This window comes from Hyla sarda, chromosome 5 (genome assembly GCF_029499605.1).
Source record: "Hyla sarda isolate aHylSar1 chromosome 5, aHylSar1.hap1, whole genome shotgun sequence".
Lineage (NCBI taxonomy): Eukaryota > Metazoa > Chordata > Amphibia > Anura > Hylidae > Hyla > Hyla sarda.
In genome coordinates, this window is record NC_079193.1 from 74,485,460 (window position 1) to 74,512,936 (window position 27,477).

Here is a 27,477-nt window from a genome sequence, read left to right on the forward strand (position 1 = left end):
CTAAAAATAAAGTGCCCCGATCTCGGCCACCCAGGTTCCTGAATGCCCCATAAGCCCACTCCGGATAGGCAAGGCCGGCAAGTTGACTCCAGCCGATGGAAGCGCCCACCCTGTTATAGACCCCTATGTTAAAGGGACAATGAAGCAGAAAGTGGTCCATGCTTTCCAGCGTGTCCCCGCACTCTTCTCGGGGACATCCCCGGTCATCAGAGTTCCTGTACTTCAGGTTGTCCTTTACACATAGCTTCCCCTGAAAGCAGCGCCAGGCCAAGTCCCAAAACTTCTGGGGGATCCTTTTCATGTTTAAAAGATACAACCCCACCCTCAGATCCCAACCTGGGCAGTCCCTGAGCGCCAGAGGCTTCTGGAAGTGGGTCAACAGAACCCGTTTGTCAAGGAACTGCCTTGACTGGGTCCTGATCTCCCACACTCCCAGACCCCACCGACGTATCGCCTTCAGAGTCGGGGTAGCGTAAGCCGGAAGATATCCATGGGGCGTACGGAGGTCCTTCACTTGCCCTCCTGTCTCCCATTCCTGGAAGAAAGGCCGAAACCACTCCCTGCAGGAGAGTACCCACGGAGGAGCCCTCTCTGACCAGAGGTTCGAGATGTTAGCTTTCAAGAAGGTGTTCGTTAAGAACACCACAGGGTTTACCATAGATAAACCCCCTAGTCTCCTCGTGCGGTACGTAACCTCCCTCTTGACTAGGTTCAACCTGTTCCCCCATAACAATTGGAAAAACAGGCTGTAGACCCTAGTGTAGTAAGCCTCTGGTAAGATACATACACTGCCCAGATAGATAAACAAGGGGAGCAACCCTTCCACTGGTTCACCCTCTGAGTGGCATCCTGGAGCTTACCGTCCCAGTTTTTGGTGGGATAATCATCCTGGCCGAATGTGATGCCCAGAATTTTTGCTGACTCTTGGAGCTCTGGAAAGGTGTCCGGGAGATCAAACGTGGGATCTCCCCCTCCCAGCCAGAGACTTTCACACTTATCCCGGTTGATCTTGGACCCGGATGCCTCCGAGTAGCGGTCCACCTCTGACATCACCACATCGACCTCCTCCCGTGAGGAGACGAAAACAGTGACATCATCAGCGTACGCCACTACTCTCTGGGCGACTTCCGGCTCCGCCAGAGTCATCCCGACCCCTGCCAACGGCCCACAATCTACCCTCCGGACGAAGGGATCGATTGCGAACACGTATAACAGCGGGCTCAAAGGACAACCCTGACGGACTCCGGACCCCACCTCAAAAGAGCGGCCAGACCAACCGTTCACCAGCGGGAAACTCTCTGCCCCTGCATATAAGGTGACAAGCCAATTCACAAAAGTACTCGGTAAGCCATATCTCAGGAGGACGGACCAGAGGTACTCGTGGTTCACCCGATCAAATGCTTTGGCCTGATCCAAGGACAGCATGTACCCCTTCCAGAGACCCGCACTACTCCGCTCCACTGCCTCCCTGACACTGAGGACAGAACTTAAGGTGCTTCGGCCCGGAACAGAGCAGTGCTGGGCCCCCGAAAGGAGCCGGGGTGCAAATTTCACCAACCGATTAAACAGTATCTTGGCCAGAAGCTTCCTGTCCGTATTGAGAAGAGCTATGGGCCTCCAATTCTCAATCCGGCTAGGATCTTTACCCTTTGACAGAAGAATCAGGGCTGACCTCCTCATTGACTTTGGTAGAGTGCCCGAGGAGAGACACTCATTGAATACCTCAGTCAAGAGGGGAGCTAAAGACTCCTTAAAGGTCCTGTACCACTCGGATGTTAAGCCATCCGGACCTGGCGACTTCTTGGGGGCGAGCCCCTCGATCGCCAGTCTCACTTCCTCTTCCCTGATTTCTTCTGCCAAAACATCAAGAGAGGGGTCTACCCCTGGCTCAGGAATAGTTTCAGCCAGGAAAGCCGACATCCCGTCTCGATCTAGATCCTTCCTTCCCAAGAGGTGCGAGTAGAAGGATCTGACGACCTCCAGGATCCCTGATCTGGACCGATTCAGAGATCCCGTACTATCAATCAGTCCTGAGACCACTTTACTACTCACTGACATCTTACAGTTCTTGTAAGGGTCGGGCGAGCGGTACCTCCCGTAATCCCTCTCAAAAACCAAAGATGCGTGCCTATCGTACTGACACCCCATCAGCAAGGATTTCACTCTGGAGATATCCTCCCGGCTACCTCCAGTCGAGACAAGGAGCTCGAGTTTCCTCCTCAGACCCTGGTACAGGCGGTACCTATTCAGGGACCTGAGGCTCGAGAGCTGGCGGAAGAACCCCGCAACCCGCTTCTTGAATATCTCCCACCACTCTGACTTACTACTACAAAAGTCCAGTAAAGGTACCTGACTCTGAAGAAAATCCTCAAAGGACTGTCTTATCTCCGCTTCCTCCAGGAGGGACGAATTCAGCTTCCAATAACCTTTACCCATCCGGGGGGTCTCTGAAACATTCAAGGAAAACAAAATCATACAGTGATCGGAGAATTCCACCTCAACCACGGACACTGCGGAAGAGACGGCTTCCTCCTTTAAATAAAACCTGTCTATCCTAGACCTGCAGCTACCTCGATGATAGGTGAAACCCACGTGGCCTGAGGGGCTCCGGATGTGGGCGTCCTCTAGGCGAGCTTCCCTAACTATATTATTGAGGGCCACGCTATCGTAAGCCAGCGGACCATTGGAACCTCTCCTATCTTGGGACCTCGTGACATTATTGAAGTCCCCTCCAAAAATCACTTGCCGGCTAGTAAAAAGGAAGGGCTTAATCCTCATAAAGAGATCTTTGCGGCCCCACTTGGTTTGTGGGGCGTAGATGTTAATGAGCCGGAGCTCTTGCCCCTTCATGAGGACATCTAAGATCAGGCACCTCCCCATTTCTAACTCAATAACCCGTCGGCATTCAACCGGAGCGGTAAAAAGGACCGCCACCCCACTATACGGCTCAGCCGCAAGAGACCAGTGGGAGGGACCGCGCCTCCACTCTCTTCTGGCTTTTATCAGGGAGGCTAGATCTGACAACCTGGTCTCTTGCAGATACAAAATGTCGGCTTCAACACGGCCGAGAAAATCAAAGGCTGCGAATCTAGCCGTATCAGACTTTATGCTGGCACAGTTAATGGATGCCAGCGTCAATGGGGTGAGTGCCGCCATCATGGGTGATTAAGTTAGACGGCCTCACCTTTATTTCTTCTTCCCCTTCTTCTTCGTGCCCTCATCCCCAGAAGAAGAAGAAAGGGCAGGACCGCTTTTACCCCTTTTTTTGGACTCACTCTGGTCCATATGGTCCCCGTCTCCGTCCGACCCCGGTCTAGCCCTGCCCTCTGAGGAAGGTGCCTCAACAGGACAGGGCCCAGTTCCCCCCAGAGGCTCTCTCTCCCTAGGCACCTCGCCCTCACCCTCCCCCTCCAAGGAGGGGGAGGAGATGTTATCAAGGACGAGGTACCGGTTTGACAGGTCAACCAGAGGGGGGGCAGTCAGGCTTCCGCTTTGGACCCGGCCCGCAGTACGAGGGAGAGAGGGCTTAGACCTCTTCTTTCTCCCTTTCCTTTTGCCCTTGTCTTTCTTTTTGGCCTTCTCTACACTCTCCTCATCCACACTTTCATAGTGGGAGGAATCGGAAGAGTCGGCCATATTGCCTTCCTCTTCGCCCAGTATCCTGACCTCCTCATCCAGCACGTCCTCCTCCAGGGCTTCAGTCATTTCAGGGCCAGCTACAGGAGCAGGGGCCGGAGCTACCCCCGTCACTTGGGCACTCTCCTGCTCCCTACTCCTCCTCCGATTTTCCTCCCGCCTTAGTTTGGCGGGGCCCTTCTTCCTCACTAGCCCTGGTGCGCCCCCATCCCTGCTCGTACCCTCTCCAGCCGAGGCAACTTCACAGCTCTCCCCAGCCGGAGCGGCCGCCGCACGGGCGAAGGCGCTAGGACAACGGCTGAAAGGGTGCCCGAGGACACCACACAGATGGCAGCGGATCTGCCTACAGGATGCGGCCAGATGACCCACGCCACCACACAAAGCACAGACCTGTACAGTACAGGCTGCGCTAAAATGGGTGGGGCTACCGCACCTGTGACAGACCTTAGGCTGCCCCTGGTAGAAGACCTGGATCCTGTCACGTCCAAGGAAGGCGGCTGACGGAATGTGGGCAACCGTACTCCCTGAACGCCTGAGTTTGACGGAAAACGTCCAGGCCCCGGACCAGATCCCGTGCTCATCAATGTTTTTCTTGGGCATGTCCGTCACATCCCCATACCGACCGAGCCAGGTCATGATGTCGTAACAAGAAAGTGACTCGTTACGGGTCAAAACGGTCACCTTCTTGACCGAGTTCTGACGGGAAATTGCCTTTACGGCAAAATCTCGCCAGCCGGGCTCGTTCTTCGCCACCTCGTAGTTTGACCAGAAGAGTTCGAGACCCTCTGGCCGAACGAAACTGACGTCAAACTCGGACGTACCGTAGGGGTGGATCAGGGCAAAGATGTCACTCGCCCTGAATTCCATCTGGAGGAGGAGCTCAACCACTTTAGCGCGAGGTGGGCACGCATCCTCACCCCTCCAAATCAGACGGACCACATTCCTGCGGTTATTGTCCTGCCCGGTTGTCGGGAGGGACCAGACCACCTCCCCATTCTGCTCTCGGAAAGCCCCCAAACCGTGCCTCTCTATCCAGAAAGACAGGTCGACCTCACCCCTTCCCTCTACCTGGATCGACCTGTCTCCCCTACGCAGAGCCTCCAGGAGGCGCTGTTGCAAGTAACCCCCGGGGATGGACGGAGGCGGGGACCCCCCTGGACCCCCGGCAGCGACATTAGCATAGCTCCTAGGAGCAGTCACTGCCGGGGGGGCAGCCGGGCCAGACCCAGACCCAGACCCAGAACCACCATTCACACCACCACTCACACCACCACTCACATCATCCTTTTTCCCATTCATACCACTACTCCCACCAACATTCACTCCACTGACACTCCTCTCATCCACAACACTACTACACTCAGCATTCTCACTCATACCCTGCCTAACTGATTCTGGGCTGGCTGGGATTTGTAGTACCGCTGGCTTAATTTCCGGCTTGGCTGCTGCTGCTGATGATGATGATGATGGCTCCTCCTTCTGAATGATCAATGGTGCCTCCTGAGTCTGGGGCTGCCCCACCGAGCGCACCCCAGCTCCTCCCACGGCGCCATTGCCGGACACTGATCCCGACACCGGGACACTCCCCCCCCTCACAGGGGACTGCCCTGCAGTGCCCGCAGAACACACTGTACTCGGGGGACCGCCCCCCGAGCACACAGACACAACGCTCTCTGGCGCCCGGACACTCCCCCCCCTCACAGGGGAGTGCCCCGCGGCGCCAGTAGTGCCCACAGTACTCGGGGAACCGCCCCCCGAGCACACGGCAGCATAACTTGCCTCTGGCACTTGGACACGCCCCCTGCCACCCTGGGGCGGTCCTGCAGTGCCAGAGCTGCCCGGCATGTGCCCATCCTGCCCTTCCCTACCGACAGGATGGGTGGGCTTCACAACTATTGCGCCCTTAGCCTTTCCTGACGCCTTACTGTACTCCCCGTGCTGGCCCCGCTCCACCACAGGAACGGGGTCTGGCAGTTTGGGGGAGCCCGCAGCCTGAACCAGCTTTGCAGCTGGCCCAGACTGCTGGAAGGGGACAAATACATATTGTACCGTCTCCTTTGTCTTCCTTTTCTTGGACCTCTGCTTGACCACCACATCTTCACACTCCTCGTCCCCAAAGGTGAAATTCTGGAGGTGGGCTGGGGACTCCTGCATCACAATTGCCCTCAGCAGACCCCCAGCCTCACCCTCCACGTCATCCTCCTCACTCTCGCTTGGCGGAAGTGCCACCTGTCCAGCCTCAATGTAGCTGTCCTGGGTCTGGGTGTCACCTGGAGTAGCTACAACTCCCACACTTTCCTCCATCTTCTCCTCTTCACCACCATCCTCACTATCTTCGCCGCCACTACTCTCCCCATCATCCACCTTACCTGGGGATTTCGTGGCGGCAAACCGATTGCTGTTGATCAGCTTCTCCTTGAAGAGACCGCTCCCCTCCAGTATCTCCGCTCTCCTCGCCTCCAGCCTCACAATCTCGCCTTTCAGCGATGTTATCCTCTTCTTCAGTTCTGGCTTGCTCTTTCTGGATCCGGTACTCATCAGACTCTGGGTCGCACGCAGATCCTCTCTGGCCATCCTCAGCTCCTTGCCGCGCTGCTCGTACTCCGCAAACCTTGCGGCCATGCGGGAGCAGTATGTGGAACTGGACTCGCCGGGCCCACTCTCCGACCACATCTCCACACTGTCTTTCCGTGCCTTTCTTCCACCAGTGGATCTCTGGCTGGCACCCGTAGCCTGGGTAGCAGAGCCTGCATTGCTGCAGACTCTGCCCGATCTTCTCCCGGCCGGAACAATGGCTGTCGAAGTTTTCACTCCACTTCCCGCCAGCCTGGAACGGGGAGTGGAGCCACGAGGCTCCATTGCAGGAGCTTCTTCCCCAGGAATCTGCCACAAACCTGGGGAAGGCTTGTTGGAAATCTCTGCTTGGCTCTGCTCTGCTGGAAGTCTCAGGAGACACACCCGAACACACCCTGCTGGGAGCTGGAATCACTGTCTGTGTCAGTGTTTCCCAAGCATGGAGCCCCCAGCTGTTGCAAAACTAAAACTCCCAGCATGCCCGGACAGCCAAAGGCTGACCGGGCATGCTGGGAGTTGTAATTTTGCAACAGCTGGGGGCACCCTGCTTGGGAAACACTGGCCTATGTAGAGGACAGGAGCTTCTTCAGGGTCCTGTACAGTACACACAGTGTCCTAAAAAATTAACATGGAGTCGCCCTTAACTGGTGTCCAGAGGAGCAGGTAATCCTGGTACAGGTAAAGTATACAGAACATGTAATACCTTCCTGTACAGTAGGGGGAGCTACTAGACATCAGTTAGTGCATACGCTTCAGTTTTACCAGTGAATGCCTATTCTGATTGGTCGGTTCTTCCAGCCATTGACACGTTTCACAGATCTGGACTGTCTGTATCATTGTATGTTGAGTCTGGTTTCAACTTACAATGGTCCAGAAAAGACCATTGTATGTTGAAACTATTGTATGTTGAGGCCATTGTAAGTTGAGGGATCACTGTATTCATCTTGAACATACAGAAAAGCTGGCAGCCCTAGTTGATATCAATTATACAAATATACAAGGATAAAATGTTAACAATTTTTTCCAGGCCCATTAACCATTGGCGATGTTTGTTCAGTGCCCGATATGCTAATAAGGGCCTAGACTGTTGACCAGAGGTTCACCATCACTCAGTTCTCATCTTCATTTGACAGGCTGGGCCTTAACAGCACTCACTGTTAATGAACAGGGGCCTATATACAAAAAAAGGGGCTGTCACGTCCCCTCCCATAGACATGAATGGAGGGGGCGGGGCGTGATGTCATGTCTCCAGTCCTGGAAACACAGAGGTTTCTGAGACTGGAGCAGCAGCCCTGCATAGAATGCGGGTGCTGCATGGAGATCACGGGGGGCCCATCCTTTGGATAGGGGATAAGATGTCTTTGGCCAGAATACCCTTTTAATCTGTTGAGCACGTGCATTAGGATAGTAACAGTAACCATTAGATACCAAACAAAATTGGTTGCTACGTGTGCCAAATTCCACAGGTAAAGATATCCAGGTACATTTATCAAGGGATTTTAGAGCTCTTTTTTGCTTACAAAAGTCACACAAAAAGTCACACGTGCGCCTAAGCAAATTTTTGTCCGACTTTTGTGGGTACACATAAAGTTGCAAATAGCCCTACCTACATAAGCAACTTTCAGTTTTCACTTTGCAGTGATCGTAAATTTGTGAAGTGCGAATGTCGCATGTAAGCAAAAAGAAGTTGCAAATCCGATTCAAAAAGGTCATACATGGCTTACAAAACTTGCTTTTGTCAGCACATGCGAATTTTGTGCGATTTTTTGTGTAGCTCCGCTCCCCGCTCACCCACCTGCATCTACAACCTGCCGGCATCTTCCTCCCGCCCGCTAGCTGTTGCTAAGGGCATGCTGGGAGTTGTAGTCTTCCAACAGCTAGCGGGGGGGGGGGGGGGGGGGGATATGCGGGCAGTTGGCCAGGGAGCGGAGCCGGCTGACTCACAGAAATATTAAAGTATGGCACTGTAATTTCATATTTCCCTCCCAAGCTGTGATCATGGCTCCAGCGGGAAATATGAAATTACACTGCTGTACTCTCACATTCCTGGGGGCCGGCTGGCTCCCCTAACCGGCTACCCACCCACATCTACCACCTGCCCGCATCTCCCACCTGCCCGGTAGCTGTTGCAACTACAACTCCCAACATGTCCTCATTGTAAGGGCATACTCGGAGTTGTAGTCTTGCAACAGCTAACAGATGCCGCCCACTAGCTGTTGCAAGACTACAACTCCCAGCAAGCCCTTACAGTGAGGACATGCTGGAAGATGAAGTTGCAACAGCTAGCGGGCAGGTGGGAGATGTGGGCTGGTGGCCGGGGAGCCATTTAACACCAGGGTGCTTCCAGCTGTTGCTAAACTACAACTCCCAACACAGAAGTTGTAGATTAGGAAAACAAGACTCCAGCTGGTGCTTAAATGGAGGTTCGCTGTTGTTAAATTACAACTCCCCAAAGGCTGTCTGGAAATGATATGGGGTGTAGTTTAGCAACAGCTGAAGGCTTCCTGTTTGGAAACCCTGCTTTATGGGCGTTCTCTAACCAATTTTTTGTGTTTTCTTTTTTTCTTTTCATCTCAGATCTGTGTATGCAGAGGACTACTTCGGATTCGGTGGACTACAACGATGACCCACTTTTTTTTGTTTTAAATGGTTAACGAGGGCTTGTGGGGGGAGTGTTTTTTGGAACAAAAGTTTTTAAAATGTGTTGTGTTTTTTATTTTTATTTACTTTACAGGTTTAGTATTGGAAGCTGTCTTATAGACGGAGTCCATTACTAAGCCAGGGCTTAGCGTTAGCCCCAATCACAGCTTGTGCTAACAGGGGTGCTGAGGAGAGCGGTACCAACAGGTCAGGAGAGTCAAAAATGGCGCTACTAGGTCTAGGCAGTAACAGGCTGGTGTTATTTAGGCTAGGGAGGGCCATTAACAATGGTGCTCGCCCACCCTGTTAACATCAAGCTGTTGCTGCTTTGTTGATATCCATTTGTTGAGAATGAAAATACAGGGGACCCTGTGCATTTTTTCCCCATAAATAATTAAATAATAAAAAAAAGAATTGTGTAGCTCCCCCTATTGACCAGGAATCAAGATGGCTGAAACCCATGCCTACTACATCAGCTAAAACAGGTAAGCACAAGCCATGTACAACAACTTCTACATTATTATTTAACGATATCTGCACTACATGAACAAAAACAAAATATTCCCGGAGTGCCTCTTTAATATAGATGTTTTCCTGGTCATAGCAATGGATGACAGCTTTACAAATCATACTGTCTTTTAAATAAAACTACATTTGCTTATGAGCACGTATTCAGAAAGCTACCCACTAGTGGTGGATATATCTGTATACACAGCCATCAGTAACTGGAGACGGGAAGAGGGTTGTTTTCATCATTTTAGCAAACTTTAGCAAAAATTTCATGACAGATCTGCTTTATGAGAAACCATCTGAGTTGTTTTTAGTTATACTAGTTTATTGCAAAGCAGACTATGGTACGGGGGGGGGAAAAAAGATCATGACAATGTTATTAGCGCTCATGCGAAATGTATGTGGCTGGGTACACGCACAGCAGTATACATGGCAGAACATTTACTTCTAATAATAATGAAGAAAGAAGAGGGATTTCTATATTAATTGTGGCTGACTGACCTCTGTGTGTGTTATATTCATTCCACTATTAGTAAATCTAACAATTGCAGGTTACCGTTCCCAGAACCATTTATTTTGCTCTGTTAATGTAAACTTATAATATGACATAGTAACACAACACACTATGTAGAATATAGATTTGTTACATAAATGGAACATGCTCGGTTAATACTTGCATTTGAGAATAAGTACAGCACTCAAGGGCTCTTTAAACATAAATAAATAATACTAATAATGATAAATAAAAATACTATTACAGAGACGTAGCTTTACCTGCGATGCTGTGGATTTTAGCTTTTGCAAACCATTCTCTAAATGTTCCATTTTTTGAGATAACTCTTTCCTTTTTCTGTCCAGAAGATTTTTGTATAAATTTATTTGCTCCAGGAAACTCTTTGGCGTGGTATAATTGTATCGTTTCTCATTCTGGAAGTATTTAGTACTGATTTCATTGACACTTGTGTGTACATAGGCCATGAATTGACTGATTGACTCTTTCACATTTGGCTGGAAGAAATGCATAAAATGTACAATTATCATATAATAAAAATATTGCAACATGGAACTAAACAAACTTGTTATCACAATGATGAGTAGGCAGAAGGACCATAATGGTAGGAGATATCGGCGCTGGATGAAGGAGCCAGGAGGAGTAGCAGCATAAAATCAAGGTAGGTTTATTAGATGCAACGCGTTTCGCTGCACATGCGCAGCTTCATCAGGCCTTGCCTGATGAAGCTGCGCATGCGCAGCGAAACGCGTTGCATCTAATAAACCTACCTTGATTTTATGCTGCTACTCCTCCTAGCTCCTTCATCCAGCGCTGATATCTCCTACCATTAGGGTCCTTCTGCCTACTCCTCGTTCTCAAGGAGGGCTGCGGATGATGACATACATACTTTCAGGTGCTTCCCATTGTTGTGTGTGTGCACACAACCAACTCTGGTAAGCGGCGTGGGACAGATCTTTTCCCTCTCCCTATGGGCCTGACCTGCTGATCCCGCACATGGAGCGCCTTCTGTTTTCCTTTTAGATTTGTTATCACAATGATATTGTTTCTGAAATTCAGTAGTCAGTATCAAAGTGGTAAGAATTGAGCCATATCAAGTAACAAAAGCCATTAAAATAAAAGGAATCACTAATTTTATTGATATGATCATGACAGTATCCCACAGTAAAATATATAGTTTTTTGGTAAAATAACTTCCATACCTCTGCAACTTTTCTCCTCCACTGTGGATGTGCAGTGTTGCATACACTATCTCACAACTCTGCTTGCTTACATATATTGAAGCCTCATTGCTAATTCCTGAATTGAGATCAGGAGAGAGCAGCTGAACTGAGCTTGTGTGACCACCTTAATGGATTCCTTGGGTGGGCATACCCGAGGGCAACAGGTTAACAAAATAAAGCAGCCACACAGGGGATTAGTAAGTATTTATCTTCGCAAAATGGTAGTCTCACCAGCAAGTTTGAAGTTGTCCGAAACCCACCTTCTGTCTCATGTGGCTGAAGCTTCCTCATGCTCTATACTACAGCATTGTGCACTTTAATTTCAAACTACCAACTATATTTAAGAGCAAGACCACCAGGAAATCGGTTCTTGCTTTTCTTTATAGCAAAGACAGGCTATGTTCACATCAGAATTAGGTGCTCCATTAGGGTGCTCAATTTGCTTGTTCAGTTAAAATGCATGTCAGGCTAAGGTTCACATTGCCGTTGTGCTCCGTCCCGTTTTTTGCACCACTGACAACACCAGGTCCCGATGGATCCAATTGACTTGAATGGGGTCCATCAGGGATCAGTAGTTTACTGGAGAATAAAAACAGTGCATGCACTATTTTTTTCCTCTGCTAAACTTCCGTCATTACGATGGACTTGCCAATGGAGCTCCATTTAGCGGACCTCAATGGCAATGTCAACGGCCCTCAGGTTTTTTTCTCTGATAAATTCCAGAAACATAAAGGACCTCTAACAGAAATGGGCCCCAGTCAAAGTCAATGGGACCTATCGGCATCCGCTGGGATGCATTTCATCCAGCCCCTTTATCAGTAGCTGTAACAAAGCTCTCATATGAAGCTCCGTTACGCTGATGTGAAAGAGGCCATAGAAGTATTATAAAAATAAATACAAATACCTAATCTATAAGTAAGAAAAAAAACTATCAATTAAGTGTCAAACCCAAGGCTCCTTTCACTTTATTCTATTAGGACCCCAAGAGCCAGAATGATGCCTGGGCCTTACCAACAGCTGTCAAAGTGCAGATGCCTCAATTTTAAAGTAAAGGAGCAATGTACAGTTCCACTTTAAAAAAAAAGTTAATCATTCCCTGCCTGCTACTGTAAATAACCAAGTAAAGTATGCCGTATAATGTCAAATTTAAAGTATACAATGGAAAATCATTATATACATGTTATATTATTTCCTCCTATAAAACATCAGAAGAAGTCTTACAAACAAGGTATGTCTGCGCATGATGTTTTTGTTGTGCTCTTGTTGACAGCTCCGTACATTGTGTAGTGGCCATGTTGGGTAACTGCAACTCACTCTTATTGAAGTAACTGGGAGCTGAATGAACGAATATAAGCACAGCAATAAGTAGCTGTCTGCTTCTGGCCCCATTCACTGTGTATGTGTATGTTCCAAATAGCCAATTAGTGGGGGTGCCAGATGTTAGTCCCACTGATCAGATATTGAGGAATTATCCTAAGGAATGAAAAGGTCCCAGAACACCTCTTTAAATTGCCTCTATGGCCCTTTTAAGCTTCATGTGCATGGTCATATTACAGTTTCCGTTTCCAGTTGGTCTGCCATACAATTGGTTGGGGTTTGACTGTACCATATGACTCTGATTACATATGCAAGCCTTTTTCTGTCCAATCTTAAGACAGAGAAAAAAAGCCATGGCACATTCATTAGTGATATATCCAGAGCTTTTCTCTGTTAGAGGCAGAGTTGTATGGGATGCCATGAGCCACCTTACAGACTCTACATGTGCACTAAGGCCTTATTTCTGCATTTTACCTTCATTGACTTATAAATGACTTTACTCCTGTGAACCTACAACCTCATCAATGGAACAATAATTTATGGGTTTATTTACAAGATTAACCCTCTATAATTAATCAGAGGATGCCTGAAAATCAATTAATAAGAATTAAATAAGGTGCACCTAGTGCGGTGAAAGTTACAGATAATTTACCAAAATGTTGTCAATAATGGCTCCAACTTCAGATGTATTAGCAAATGGTATTGGAGTGTTTAATGATAGAGCTGAATGATTGGATATTTTTCGGTGATTAAGCTGGGGAAGCATTTTAATTGTCCGCTTTCCAGTTTAATATTTCCTATGAGAAAAACTAGGATATTATTGATATTTAATCCATGTGTATTCAACCTGTCTGCTGCTAAACAGACCCTAATTATTTATCTACTGTGGGAAAAAACAACTATGAATTTATATTATGTTGGACTGGATTTTGTGAGCTTCACCACAAAAAAAGAGTCTATTACGTGTTTTGAGATACATAGTAACATAGTTCATAAGGTTGAAAAAAGACCAGAGTCCATCGAGTTCAATCTATATCCCTAATGAATCCCTCATGAGTTGATCCAGAGGAAGGCAAAAAACCCTCATACTAGAGGTAGAAATTCCTTCAGTGATCTGAAGTTTTTATTGGTACCATTTTTATTTCGATGGGACTTTTTTATCGCTTTTTATTAGTTTTTTTTAGGGTATACAAAATGACCAAAAATACACAATTTTGAACTTTGTAATTTTTTTTGGAAATGCCATTGACCATGCGCTTCAATTCACATTATATTTTTAGAGTTCGGACATTTACGCACACGGCAGTACCACATATGTTAATGTTTATTTTTGTTTACATTTTTTTATGGGAAAAGGGAGCGATTCAAACTTTTTAAGGAAGCGGTTAAATCACATTAATTAACTTTAAAAAAAAGTTTTTTTTTTACACCATTATTAGTCCCCATAGGGGACTATAAAATGCATCCTTCTGATTGCATACACTATTCAATGTTATGCCATAGCATAGCATTGATCAGTGTTATCGGTGCTCTGCTGCTCCAGCCTGCTAAACAGGCATGGAGCAGCAAATCGCCGTTCGAACGGAGCTGGAGGCAGGTAGGGACCCTCTCCTGTCCTCTCAGCTGTTTGGGACAGAACAGCCTGACTGAGCTGCAGGGAAGCATTTACTTTCACTTTAGAAGAGGTGATCAACTTTGATCGCCGTGTCTAAGGGGTTAATGCCAGGCATCAACGCGTTTGGTGATGTCCGACATTAGACACGGGTCCTGGCGGGTGTTAGCCGCCGGGGCCACCTATGACGTGGGGTCAGCACGTGAGCGTCAGCATGTGACCCTGTGTCATAGCAGGGGAGCAGGACCAAGGTGTACAGGTACACCCTTGGTCCCCAAGGTGTTAATTCTTCTATGTTAGCCTGTCCTTTTTAACCCCTTAAAGGGGTACTCCGCCCCTAGACATCTTATCCCCTATCCAAAGGATAGGGGATAAGATGTCAGATCGCCGGGGTCCCGCTGCTGGGGACCCCGGGGATTGCTGCTGCAGCACCCCGCTATCATTACTGCGCAGAGCGTGTTGGCTCTGCACGTAATGACGGGTGATACAGGGGCCGGTGCATCGTTATGTCACGGCTCCGCCCCTCGTGACATCACGGCCCGCCCCGTCAATACAAATCTATGGGAGGGGGCGTGGCAGTCGTCACACCCCCTGCCATAGACTTGCATTAGGGGGACGGGCCGTGATGTCATGAGGGGCGGAGCCGTGACATCACGCTGCTCCGGCCCCTGTATCGCCCGTCATTACGCACAGAGCGAACTCGCTCTGTGCAGTAATGATGGCGGGGTGCCGCAGCGGCGATCCCCGGGGTCCCCAGCAGCGGGACCGCGGCGATCTAACATCTTATCCCCTATCCTTTGGATAGGGGATAAGATGCCAGGGGCGGAGTACCCCTTTAAGGACCCAGTCCATTTTCACCTTAAGGACCAGGGCCTTTTTTGCAAATCTGACCTCTGTCAATTTAAGTATTAATAAATCTGGGATGCTTTTACTTCTTATTTTACTACTGCTTTTTCATTCTGATTCCGCGAAAGTTTTTTCATGACATATTCTACTTTATGTTAGAGGTAAATTTTCGTTGATACTTGCATTATTTCTTGGTGAAAAATTCCCAAAATGTTTACATTTTTTTTAAAATGTAGCATTTAATTTTTACTTTGAAGCTCTCTGCTTGTAAGGAAAATAGACATACCAAATAAATTATACATTGATTCACATATACAATATGTCTACTTTATGTTTCCATCATAACGTTGACGTGTTTTTACTTTTGGAAGACACCAGACGGCTTCAAAGTTCAGCAGCAATTTTCAAATTTTTCACAACATTTTCAAAATCAGAATGTTTCAGGGACCAGTTCAGTTTTGAAGTGGATTTGAGGGACCTTCATATTAACTGACCCCATTATAAAAACTGCACCCCTCAATGTATTCAAAATTACATTCAGTATGTGTGTTAACCCTTCAGGTGTTTCACAGGAATAACAGCAAAGTGAAGCAGAAAATTCTAAATCTTCATTTTTTACACTTGCATGTTCTTGTAGACCCAGTTTTTAATTTGTAACTAGTGTTGGGCGCGAATATTTGCATTTCAAAATTCACGAATATATTCGCTTTATATTCAAAATTGCGAATATTCGCTTTTTTTGCGCATATGTGAATATTTGTATATGCGCACATTTCACTTGTGGGTCAATTAGAATAATGCACTTGCAGAGGATATCAACAACATCCCTAGCAGCCAATAGTAAAGTTGCTCACTTCCTCACTGTTTTCTTCCTCAAATACACGAATATTCACATATGCGAATATGCGTCTTTATATTCACAAAATATCCCGAATTTGAATATGGGCAATGCCACTCATCACTATTTGTAACACAATTTCTCTCGAGTAAGGAAATATCTCATATGTGTATGTCAAGTGCTCTGTGGGTGCACTAGAGGGCTCAGAAGGGAAGGAGCGACAATGGGATTTTGGAGAGGGAATTTTTCTAAAATGGTTTTTGGGGGGCATATCACATTTAGGAAGCACCTATGGTGCCAGAACAGCAAACAAAAACCCACATGACATGCTATTTTGGAAACACCCCTCAAGTAACGTACTAAGGGGTCCAGTGAGCCTTAACCACACAGGTGTTGGACAACTTTTCGTTAAATTCGGATGTGTAAATGAATTTTTTTTTCACTAAAATGTTTTCCCCCCAAATTTTAAATTTTTACAAGGGGTAATATGAGAAAATGTCCCCCCAAAATTTGTAACTCTATCTCTTCTAAGTATGGAAATACCCCATGTGTGGACGTCAAGTGCTCTGCTGTTTTACGATACATTTTTCAATTTTATTGGGGGGGGGGGGGGGGGGGGGGGACAGTGTAAGGGAGTGTATATGTAGTGTTTTACCCTTTACTATGTAGTGTAGTGTTTTTAGGGCACATTCGCCGTGGCGGGGGTTTACGGTGAGGTTCCTGCTAGGAGTTTGCGCTGCGGCGGAGAATTTGCCGCTGCTCAAACTTGAAGCAGGAAACTCACTGTAAACCCGCCAGTTTTACAGTGAGTTTCCTGCTTCAAGTTTGAGCTGCGGCAAATTTTCTGCTGGAGAGCAAACTGCTAGCGGGTAGCTGCTCCAGCTGTTGCAAAACTACAACTCCCAGCATGCACTGACAGACTGCGCATGCTGGGAGTTGTACTTTTGCAACAGCTGGAGGCACACTGGTTGGAAAACCTTCAGTTAGGTTCTAACTTTCCTAACTCAGTATTTTCCAACCAGTGTGCCTCCAGCTGTTGCAAAACTACTACTCCCAGCATGTATTGATTGCCCAAGGGTATGCTGGGAGATGTAGTTATGCAACAAGTGGAGGTACACAACTACAACTCCCAGCATGGCGAGGCAGCCTTTGGCTGTTTGTGCATGCTGGGAGTTGTAGTTTTGCAAGATTTAGAGGGCCACGGTTTAGAAACCACCGCACAGTGATTTCCAAACTGTGGCCCTCCAGATGTTGCAAAACTACAAATTCCAGCATGCCCAGACAGCAAACTGCTGTCTGGGCATGCTGGGAGTTGTAGTTTTGCAACATCTGCCTGCTGCCTTGGTACCACAATACTGTGTCTCCAGTCAGTCATTGCACAGACAGAGTAATCTGAGAGTAAAGACCTGGACATTGCATGTGGGAAAGTCAACATCTCCTTGCAAGGTTAAGGGTGAAGAATGCTCAATCCCTTAGACCCTGCTCCCTAGTTTAGCTCCATGACAAATCTGCTTCTGACCCAGTGAGCCCATATTCATCTCCTGTAGGTAATGGCTTTGGTAAAATTTTGTGCACTAAATAATTTTGATAAGTCTCGGCAGTGGCTGGTCTATATCCTAAGAGCCCATGCTTATACTTAAATAGTGGACCTGTCAGCAGAAAAGCAGGGGTGAAAAGATGCACATGGATAGATAAGGCTAGTTGTCATGAATCCAGGCATACATTTTTATTTTATATCTATAGTACTTGCAAGTGTTGAGATATTGTTAATGTGTAAATGAGGCTGAATTCCCAGAATGGCACAAGCCCAGCAGCAGCCAGCACCCTTGTGCCTTCTGTCAATCAAAGTGGTGAATAAGAGGAAATGAGCTGGCTGACCCTGGGCTCTTTCTGTGTTAGGGAACACCTCCTGGACACTTGAACCTCATTTACATATTAACCTCATTTGAATCATACTGACCATTAGAATAAAGATAGCATGTCAGATTTACCGTATTGTGAACTCTGTCAGTGGAAAAACAAAACAGTTAGAATGTGAGGAGCAAAAAAGCGTGAACCATGAAGGGGTTAAAATAATGTTTTTTTTTTGTTTGTTTTTTAAACAAAATCAGTATGCGTAAATTTGTTCTCTTCTGACTCCCATACTTTTTTTTTACATTTTTTACGGGATGTCATTTTTAGCACAGTGATCTGTAGTTACCATTTTTCCCTTCATGGGAATTTTTTGACTAGTTTTTATTCATTCTTTTCTGATATATGATGTAACAAAAAGAAAAAAAAAATCTGTATTTTGGTGTCAAATACAAAAACACAAAATCAACACCATCAGAGAAAGCTTTATCTCACAGTCCCCACAACTCATTTGCACACTCATCCAATGCTCTTCCCCCATAACTGAAGACATGTTATCTAAACTACTCTCCACATCGCACCTTACCACCTGTGCACTTGGCCCAATACCATCACATCTCATCCCCAACCTGACCAAAGTATTCATCCCAGTCCTAACTCATCAAGCTTCTCCCCCTTCCCTTAAAACTCCATGAACAACATGTCTACCTTCAACTGTCCTTCCACCTCTCATGTAATGCACTCTTTGACCACCAGCAATCTGGTTTCTGTCCCCACCATTCTTTGTTGACCTCCAAAGCCTTACGCCAATATTCTGTGCCCCTTTTCCTAGATCTCTATTCTGCCTTCACTCCTTCTTGCTTTTATCCCTAGGCATCACAAATTTAGACCTTTCCTTCATCTCTCCAACCGCACACTCAGTGTCTCCCACACATGTGCCACTCCCTCACCACACCCTCTCACTGTTGGCTCTATTCTGGGGCCCCTACTCTTCTCTATCTATACTTTTGGCCTGGGACAGATTATAGAATCCCATGACTTCAAGTATCACTTCTATGCTGATCTATCACTCTGGTCTAGATGTCACCTATCTCCTATCCCAAATTGCAGAGTGCCTGTTAGCTATATCTTCCTTCTTCTCTCCCTCTTCTAAACTGGGCGGTTCCTGACACACATGTCATCAGAGAGCACTTAGACAGAAAAGAACAACCTTAACTTCAGAAGCTCATAAGTACTGAAAGGATTAAGATTTTTTAATAGAAGTAATTTACAAATCTGTTTACATTTATGGAGTCAGTTGATGTATATAAAAAAAAATTTTTTCCTGGATAACCCCTTTAACCCCTTAAGGACTCAGCCCATTTTTACGTTTTCATTTTTTCCTCCTCGCCTTCTAAAAATCATAACTCTTTTATATTTTCATCCACAGACTAGTATGAGGGCTTGTTTTTTGCGCGACCAGTTGTCCTTTGTAATGACATAACTCATTATATCATAAAATGTATGGCGCAACCAAAAAACACTATTTTTGTGGGGAAATTAAAAAGAAAAACGCAATTTTTTCTAATTTTGGAAGGTTTCGTTTTCACACTGTACAATTTACGGTAAAAATGACATGTGTTCTTTATTCTGAGGGTCAATATGATTAAAATGATACCCATTATTACATACTTTTCTATTATTGTTGTGCTTAAAAAAAATCCCAAACTTTTTAACCAAATTAGTACATTTATAATCCCTTTATTTTGATGACCTCTAACTTTTTTATTTTTCCGTATAAGCGGCGGTATGGGGGCTCATTTTTTGCGCCATGATCTGTACTTTTTTTATACCAAATTTGCATATTAAAAACTTTTAATACATTTTTTATAATTTTTTTTTTAATAAAATGTATTAAAAATGTAGCAATTTTGGACTTTTTAAAAATTTTTTTCGTTCACACCGTTCACCGTACAGGATCATTAACATTTTATTTTAATAGTTCGGACACTTACGCACGCGGCGATACCAAATATGTCTATAAAATTTATTTTTTACGCTTTTTGGGGGTAAAATAGGAAAAAACGGAACGTTTTACTTTTTTATTGGGGGAGGGGATTTCTCACTTTTTTTTTTACTTTTACTTTTACATTTTTTTTTACACTTTAATAGTCCCCATAGGGGACTATTCATAGCAATACCATGATTGCTAATACTGATCTGTTCTATGTATAGGACATAGAACAGATCAGTGTTATCGGCTATCTTCTGTTCTGGTCTGCTCGATCTCAGACCAGAGCAGGAGACACCGGGAGCCGGAAGCAGGAAGGTGAGGGGACCTCCGTGCGGCGTTCTGAATGATCGGATCCCCGCAGCAGCGCTGCGGGCGATCTGATCATTCATTCAAATTGCGCACTGCTGCAGATGCTGGGATCTGTATTGATCCCGGCACCTGAGGGGTTAATGGAGGACGCCCGCGAGATCGCGGGCGTCGGCCATTGCCGGCGGGTCCCTGGCTGCGATCAGCAGCCGGGATCAGCTGCGCATGACACTGGCATCGCTCCAATGCCCGCGGTTATGCACAGGACGTAAATGTACGTCCTGGTGCGTTAAGTACCACCTCACCAGGACGTACATTTACGTCCTGCGTCCTTAAGGGGTTAAAACTGTTCACCATGACATACAAGGCTGTCTACAATCAGTCCCCTCCATACATCTCTGACCTGATCTCCGGATACTGCCCCTCATGTAATCTCTGATCTTCTCAAGACCTTTGCCTGTGCTCTCCCCTCACTTGCACCTCAATCAACTGTCTCCAAGATTTCTCCCATGCTCTTCCCATACACTGTGGTACCCTGACACATTAGTCTCTTACCAACCATTAAGACCTTTAAAAGCAACCTGAAGACCCATGTCTACAAGCAAGCCTATGACCTACAGCAACCCTGATGCCACTGCCTTGGGAATGGCTTCTTCCCTAACTTCTCGTAAATGACCAGTTGTCCCCGTTCACCTTCAGTTCTTTTTCCAACCCCTTGTAGATTGTAAGTCCATACGGGCAGGGTAATTTCCCTCTATATCAGTCATTTACTATGTGTAATGAGCACCGTATCTGTTTTCATATTATGTAAATGTAAACAAAGTGCGCTATATACCGTATTTTTCGCCGTATAAGACGCACTTTTTCTTTCACAAAACTGGGCGGAAAAAGTCAGTGCGTCTTATACGGTGAATACACTGCTATCGCGGCGGTCCCTGCGGCCATCAACGGCCTTGACCCGCGGCTAATACAGGACATCACCGATCGCGGTGATGCCCAGTATTAACCCTTCAGACGTGGCGATCAAAGCTGACCGCCGCGTCTGAAGGGAAAGTGACACTAACCCGGCTGTTCAGTCGGGCTGTTCAGGACCGCCGCGATTTCACCGCGACGGTCTCGAACAGCCTGACTGAATAGCCGGGTTAGTGCTTACAGGACACCGGGAGGGACCTTACCTGCCTCCTCGGTGTCTTCTCCGTTCAGAGATCCCCTGTATGGCCGGCGCTCTCCTTCCTCGTCATCGCGTACGTGCGTCGGCGTGCGTAATGACGTGATGGCGGCGACGGAGAGAGAGGATACCCGGCCGGCAGCAGAGATGTTCCGGAGCGACGGGGACACGGCCACAGCGATGGAGCGACATCCAGGGCAGCGGTGACGGGTCCAGAGCGGCGGGGACACGTGAGTATTACCTCCTATGCAGTGGTCTTCAATCTGCGGACCTCCAGATGTTACAAAACTACAACTCCCAGCATGCCCGGACAGCCAACGGCTGTCCGGGCATGCTGGGAGTTGTAGTTTTGCAACATATGGAGGTCCGCAGGTTGAAAACCACTATTGGGTTCAAAATCTTAATTTTTTAGATTTTGCACCTATAAATTGGGTGCGTCTTATACGCCGGTGCGTCCTATAGGGCGAAAAATACGGTAAATATTTTATAATCATAAAATAATTTTGTTTGGCGGCATTTAATTGAGTAAGCAGCATCAGATATTCTACTAGACTAGACAGCAAATGTAGATTAAAAAAAAAAAAAAAACCACTACAGACTAAACCATGGTACAAGGAGGTATACAATACAGAAAAAAAACTAACAGCTGTATTACCATACATGCAAAGAATTTCATTTTTTACAATAAAAAAAATTGTAAACAGTCAAATAAATAAACTTTACTCCCCATCATTTACTTTATTCTACAGTATGTGTACATTATGATATACATTGACACCTACAAGAACCTACACACCTGTACAAATATCCTTTCCATAAAGTACAGTAGGAAATGACAAGATACATGTCGGCAGACTACAGAAGTTGGAAAAGGTCTTCCAGAAAATATGGAATTGGCCCTGGATAATTTGTCATGAAGCAGTAAAATAACTATTGTTGTAACGTAAAGCTTAACAAAGTGGCACAGCATGGGAGACATGTCAAGCCACGGAGCAGCTGGTTGTAATTCATGCTGCTTTTGCAGAAAACACTAATCGTTGTAGAACGGGATTCTTTGATGATTGGCCTCCTTTGCATTCGCAATTTGTCACTTTCTCTTATGATAAGGTCAGCGGTGACAGCGCTTCCTGACTTTAACAGCTGTGGCTTCTGAAACGGTCATTGTGCAAATACTAATTGCAGTAATTTCATTAGCATAAATTATTTATTCTGCCAATCCATTTTATATATACTGTGTTGTCTTTTTCTGTATCAGCCTGTTTTCTAATGTACAAATACTACAAAAGATGGTGCTGATGAAAACTCAAAGCAATGGCTTTAACTTTTTAAAAAAATACCTTAAAAAAAATGTGAACAGAACAAATATCTGTAAGAAATATTTGTTAAAAATGATATACGGTACTTTTGAGATCCCAATAGAGGGGAATCCAATGTACTGTAATAATTAGGAAAACTTCTAAATATATTTAGAGATGAGCGAAGTTACAGTGATTCGATTCCTCACGAACTTCTCGGCTCGGCAGTTGCTGACTTTATCCTGCATAAATGAATTCAGCTTTCAGGTGCTCCGGTGGCTGGAAAAGGTGGATACAGTCCTAGTAGAGAGTCTCCAGCCCACCGGAGCACCTGAAAGCTGAACTCATTTATGCAGGATAAAGTCAGCAGCTGCCGAGCTGAGAAGTTCGTGACGAATTGAATCACTGTAACTTCTCTCATCTTTAAATATATTCACAGAATTTGTGAGGCACTATACATTGTTCTTATGCTAGAACTTCTGAGTATCACCTGAGAACATTTAAAGATGACCTGTTAGCGCTTCCGACATGTCTGCTATAGTTAATACTGGTATTTGTCATAAAACAACAATTTTGGAGTAACTTTTTATACAACCATGTGTTGCGTCATTCCTCTGGCTAAACTGACAATGGTTTTCCTGTGAAAGAGTTGTGTCTGAAACAGACCAGTCAGGGATGAGAGTGTCAGAGTATGCAGGGAATGATAGGTTTAGGGAAAAAAATTCCAGGTTATTGGCGCAAACCACCAGCGATGGATAACAGTTTCTTCAAAGGAATTTTTATTGCCAAAGAAAACAACGCGTTTCAGAGCTTTGGAGCTCTTTCATCAGGTAAGTATGCCATACTTACCTGATGAAGGAGCTCCAAAGCTCTGAAACGCGTTGTTTTCTTTGGCAATAAAATTCCTTTGAAGAAACTGTTATCCATCGCTGGTGGTTTGCGCCAATAACCTGGAATTTTTTCCCCTAAACCTATCATTCCACTGACCGGCCTGGAGCATTCCAAGACCCGGAACCAGGAGGCTGCATCACCTATCTGATTGTCTAAAGCACTATTGTAGTTGTGTCATTATACACAACTAAGCAAGGTGAGTGGTACAACTACACTCACCACACACGATCTGCTCGACACACATATTATGTATCAGACGATACTTGTCCCATGAGGAAGCTCTGCCGTTTTTGTCCCTCCAGATCTACGCTAGAGTATGCAGGGACACATCCATTTGACAGGAGGAATGGATGGAATTCCCTGAGGAAGCTTGTTGTGAAACAATGTTGTTGGGGTGGCACTCTGAACGAGGGTAAGATGTCCACAGTATGCACTTATGATGTGTGATGGGTGTTTGAGTTTTCAGCCGTTCTATACAGGACTGAGGTGATTGCTGGTTACTGTGGTACCATTTTAATCCCGTTTCCTGGGGTCTTATTCTATTTCTCCCATTTGTCATTACCATAACTGCGTATTTCAATACTGTCTGTTTTGCTGTTACCCTTTTTGGGCATTGTGCAATACTTGACTATTATTATTCTTTCTGTCTGTATACTTTTACATATGTGGGTATATATTTGCTAGTATGTTTTTGTACAGCTTATACTTTTTATGTGTGTATACATCAGGACTGGTGGTATTTCCACTTTTTCATTAATGCATTGTAGTCCATTTTTCTGAGTCCCTTGTTCAGATGCATTAATGAAAAAGTGGAAATACCACCAGTCCTGATGTATACACACAGAAAAAGTAGAGATGCTGTACAGATAAACAGTACTATCAAGATTATATACCCACATATGTAAAAGTATACAGACAGAAAGAATAATAATAGTGCAAAGCTCTCTCTCCCCATCTTCCCATACACATAAAACTTGATAAATGTTTATATGCCGTCTATGTAAAGAAAGACAGACAGTTCTGACGGGAAATTATCTCTCCCAGAACAATAGGGTTGAAAGCCAACCCTTCTCCCCCTGACATAATCTGTCGGGAGGCCGCGATGTACTTTAGAATGCTGGCCGAACCCGCCAAAGTTGGCACGTTCCACAGACTTTTGTCTAATGTGTATGGGAACCTTAGGCTCCTTTCACGCTGTCGTTGCTCCCTGTCGAGAACGGCCGTTAAAGTCACCTAAAAAAAAAAAAAAAAGACTATAACGTCCGTTTTTGTGACGGGGAGCAACGGGCAACAACAGATCCCGGCGGCTCCCATTAACTATTATGGGGGCCGCTGGGTGCTGTTATTTTTAACGCGTAATATTTCCCCGGGCTCCCCCAATGGCCGTCACACTGCTGTGTACTAATGGCAGTGTGAAAGAAGCCTTGAAGGGGTACTCCTGCAGAAAACCCTTTCTTTCAAATCAACTGGTGCCAGAAAGTTTAACAAATTTGTAAAGTATGTCAATTTAAAAATCTTAACCCTTCGAGTACTTATTAGCTGCTATATACTCCAGAGGAAGTTCTTTTCCTTTTGAATTTCTTTTCTGTCTGACCACAGTGCTCTCTGCTGACACCTCTGTCCATGTCAAGAACTGTTCAGAGCAGGAGAGGTTTGCTATGGTGATTTGCTCCTGCTCTGGACAGTTCCTGACATGGACAGAGGTGTCAGCAGAGAGCACTGTGGTTAGGCAGAAAAGAAATTCAAAAAGAAAATAACTTCCTTTGGAGCATACAGCAGCTGATCAGTACTGGAATGATTAAGATTTTTAAATAGAAGTAATTTACAAATCTGTTTAACTTTCTGGCCTCAGTGGATTAAAAAAAAAAAATAGTTTTCCACTGGCATACCCCTTTGAAGGGGTACTCCGGTGCTTACACATCTTATTCCCTATCCAAAGGATAGGGGATAAGATGCCTGATCGCGGGAGTCCCGCAGCTGGGGATGCCCGCGATCATGCACGCGGCACCCCGTTTGTAATCAGTGCCCCGAGCGTGTTCGCTCCGGGTCTGATTATGCTCGACCGCAGAGCCGGTGGCGTGTGACGTCACGCCCCCGCCCCCGTGTGAGTGTCACGCTCCGCCCCTCAATGCAAGCCTACGGGAGGGGGAGTGATACCTATCACGCCCCCTCCCATAGGCTTGCATTGAGGGGCGGAGGGTGAAGTCACACGGGGGCGTGACGTCACACGCCGCCGGCTCTGCGGTGGAGCGTAATCAGACCCGGAGCGAACACGCTCCGGGCACTGACTGATTACAAACGGGGTGCTGCGTGCATGGTCGCGGGCATCCCCAGCTGCGATCAGGCATCTTATCCCCTATCCTTTGGATAGGGGATAAGATGTGTAAGCACAGGAGTACCCCTTTAAGCTATATGGCCACCTTTAGCAGTGGGAACCTTAGGATTAGGGGTAGAAGGGGTTTTTTGACCAACAGTGAAAGCTCTTTAGAAAATAAAATGTAATCTGTTGCTTCATATTTGTGAATACACAAGTAATAAATGACTCCATTATTGCAGTAGTCCACATACCTCACATATACACAAATCTATAATAATAAGCCCACGTCCCTATGCCTAAAGCTGTCTATATACAGTACACAGACTGGAACTTTAAATTGCACATGCTGGATAAGAGTTTTTTTATTTTTTATACTTTCAGAGCCAAACTAGAGCGTACCTGATAGCACTGCACAGTCTGCACTGTGGATTTAATTGTCATATAGCAAGCGCTGGAAAACCATACATACAATGAATTATAGTAATCTAGATAACAATCGAAAATAGCAGCTATTTCACACAATATTCATCCTAACTATGTTTTAAGTTGCAGGTGCTAGGCAAATAAATTCAGTGTCACGCTACATAAAACCGGAAACCATTACATCTTACAAATGAGTTTAAAGCCAATTAAAACAAAGTTTAAGGGATTACAGTCATATAGCAAGTTTAGGGGTTTATGTTGTGCCGTAAATTAAAATGCTATGAAAATGAAAGGCTACGATTTCTTCCATATTATATTTTTGGACATAAAATAATCGTAACCTTTATTGCTGTAATGTTTTAAAACCTTGGCAACGGTTCATAACACTTCAAATATCTGGCAATTCTTCAGCAGAAAAATGAAGGTAATGTTTACATTTCAGCAGTAGATGGCAGTATATTACGACACAAAGTCACCTAAAAGCGTCAGTAAATGAAACTGTTGGTGTGAACCCCTATTAGACATACTGATATCAAAGTACAGCATATTGTAAATGGTTAAAATAATCAATAGTTAAATTGGATACAAATGTTGCAGAGATGAATGCAGCAGGCTGCCACTTTTCCTGATGTATCTGTGCATTTACCGTGTTTCTCCCAAAATAAGCCCGGGTCTTATATTAATTTTAGTCCCAAAAAACACACTAGGGCTTATTTTTACGGTAGGGCTTATTTATTTATGGGGGGCTGCAGGAGTGTGGAGGATGGGGGGCTGTGGGAGGATGGGGGGGCTGTAGCAGTGTGGAGGATGTCGCACCCCCCCCCCCATCTTCCACACTGCTACAACCCCCCATCCTCCCCACTGCTACAACCCCCCATCCTCCCACAGCCCCCCATCCTCCACACTGCTACAGCCCCCATCCTCCACACTGCTACAGCCCCCCCATCCTCCACACTGCTACAGCCCCCCATCCTCCACACTGCTACAGCCCCCCCCATCCTCCACACTGCTACAGCCCCCCATCCTCCCACAGCCCCCCATCCTCCACACTGCTACAGCCCCCATCCTCCACACTGCTACAGCCCCCCCATCCTCCACACTGCTACAGCCCCCCATCCTCCACACTGCTACAGCCCCCCCATCCTCCACACTGCTACAGCCCCCCCCCCATCCTCCACACTGCTACAGCCCCCCCATCCTCCACACTGCGACAGCCCCCCCATCCTCCACACTGCTACAGCCCCCCATCCTCCTCACTGCTACAGCCCCCCATCCTCCACACTCCTACAGTGCCCCATCCTCCCCTTCCCCCGTCGTCCTCCATACTCCTACAGTGTCCCCCACCCCTCTGCCATAATAAACTACCATACCTTACACCTTCATACCGTACGGAAGCTGCAGCTCTCGGCGGCGGCGGGACCTCCTTCTGTTGCTTACGGTAGCAGCCGGGGGCAGGGACACGTCCGTGACATTGGCCGTGCATACGCGCCGACGTTTTAAAGTGACAGCGTCCCGGCCCCTGGCTG

At 46.2% G+C, this 27,477-nt stretch overlaps 1 protein-coding gene across 7 annotated transcripts in view; it reads right to left on the minus strand.

The window, feature by feature from the left end:
• DNAH11 (dynein axonemal heavy chain 11) overlaps nucleotides 1–27,477 on the minus strand; it is a 324,054-nt gene that overhangs the window by 113,705 nt on the left and 182,872 nt on the right. For all 7 annotated transcript variants that reach the window (XM_056519699.1, XM_056519698.1, XM_056519697.1 and 4 more), the window contains one exon: nucleotides 10,135–10,368. In XM_056519699.1, coding sequence (XP_056375674.1) covers nucleotides 10,135–10,368 — 234 coding nt within the window. The remainder of the gene's footprint in view (nucleotides 1–10,134; nucleotides 10,369–27,477) is intronic.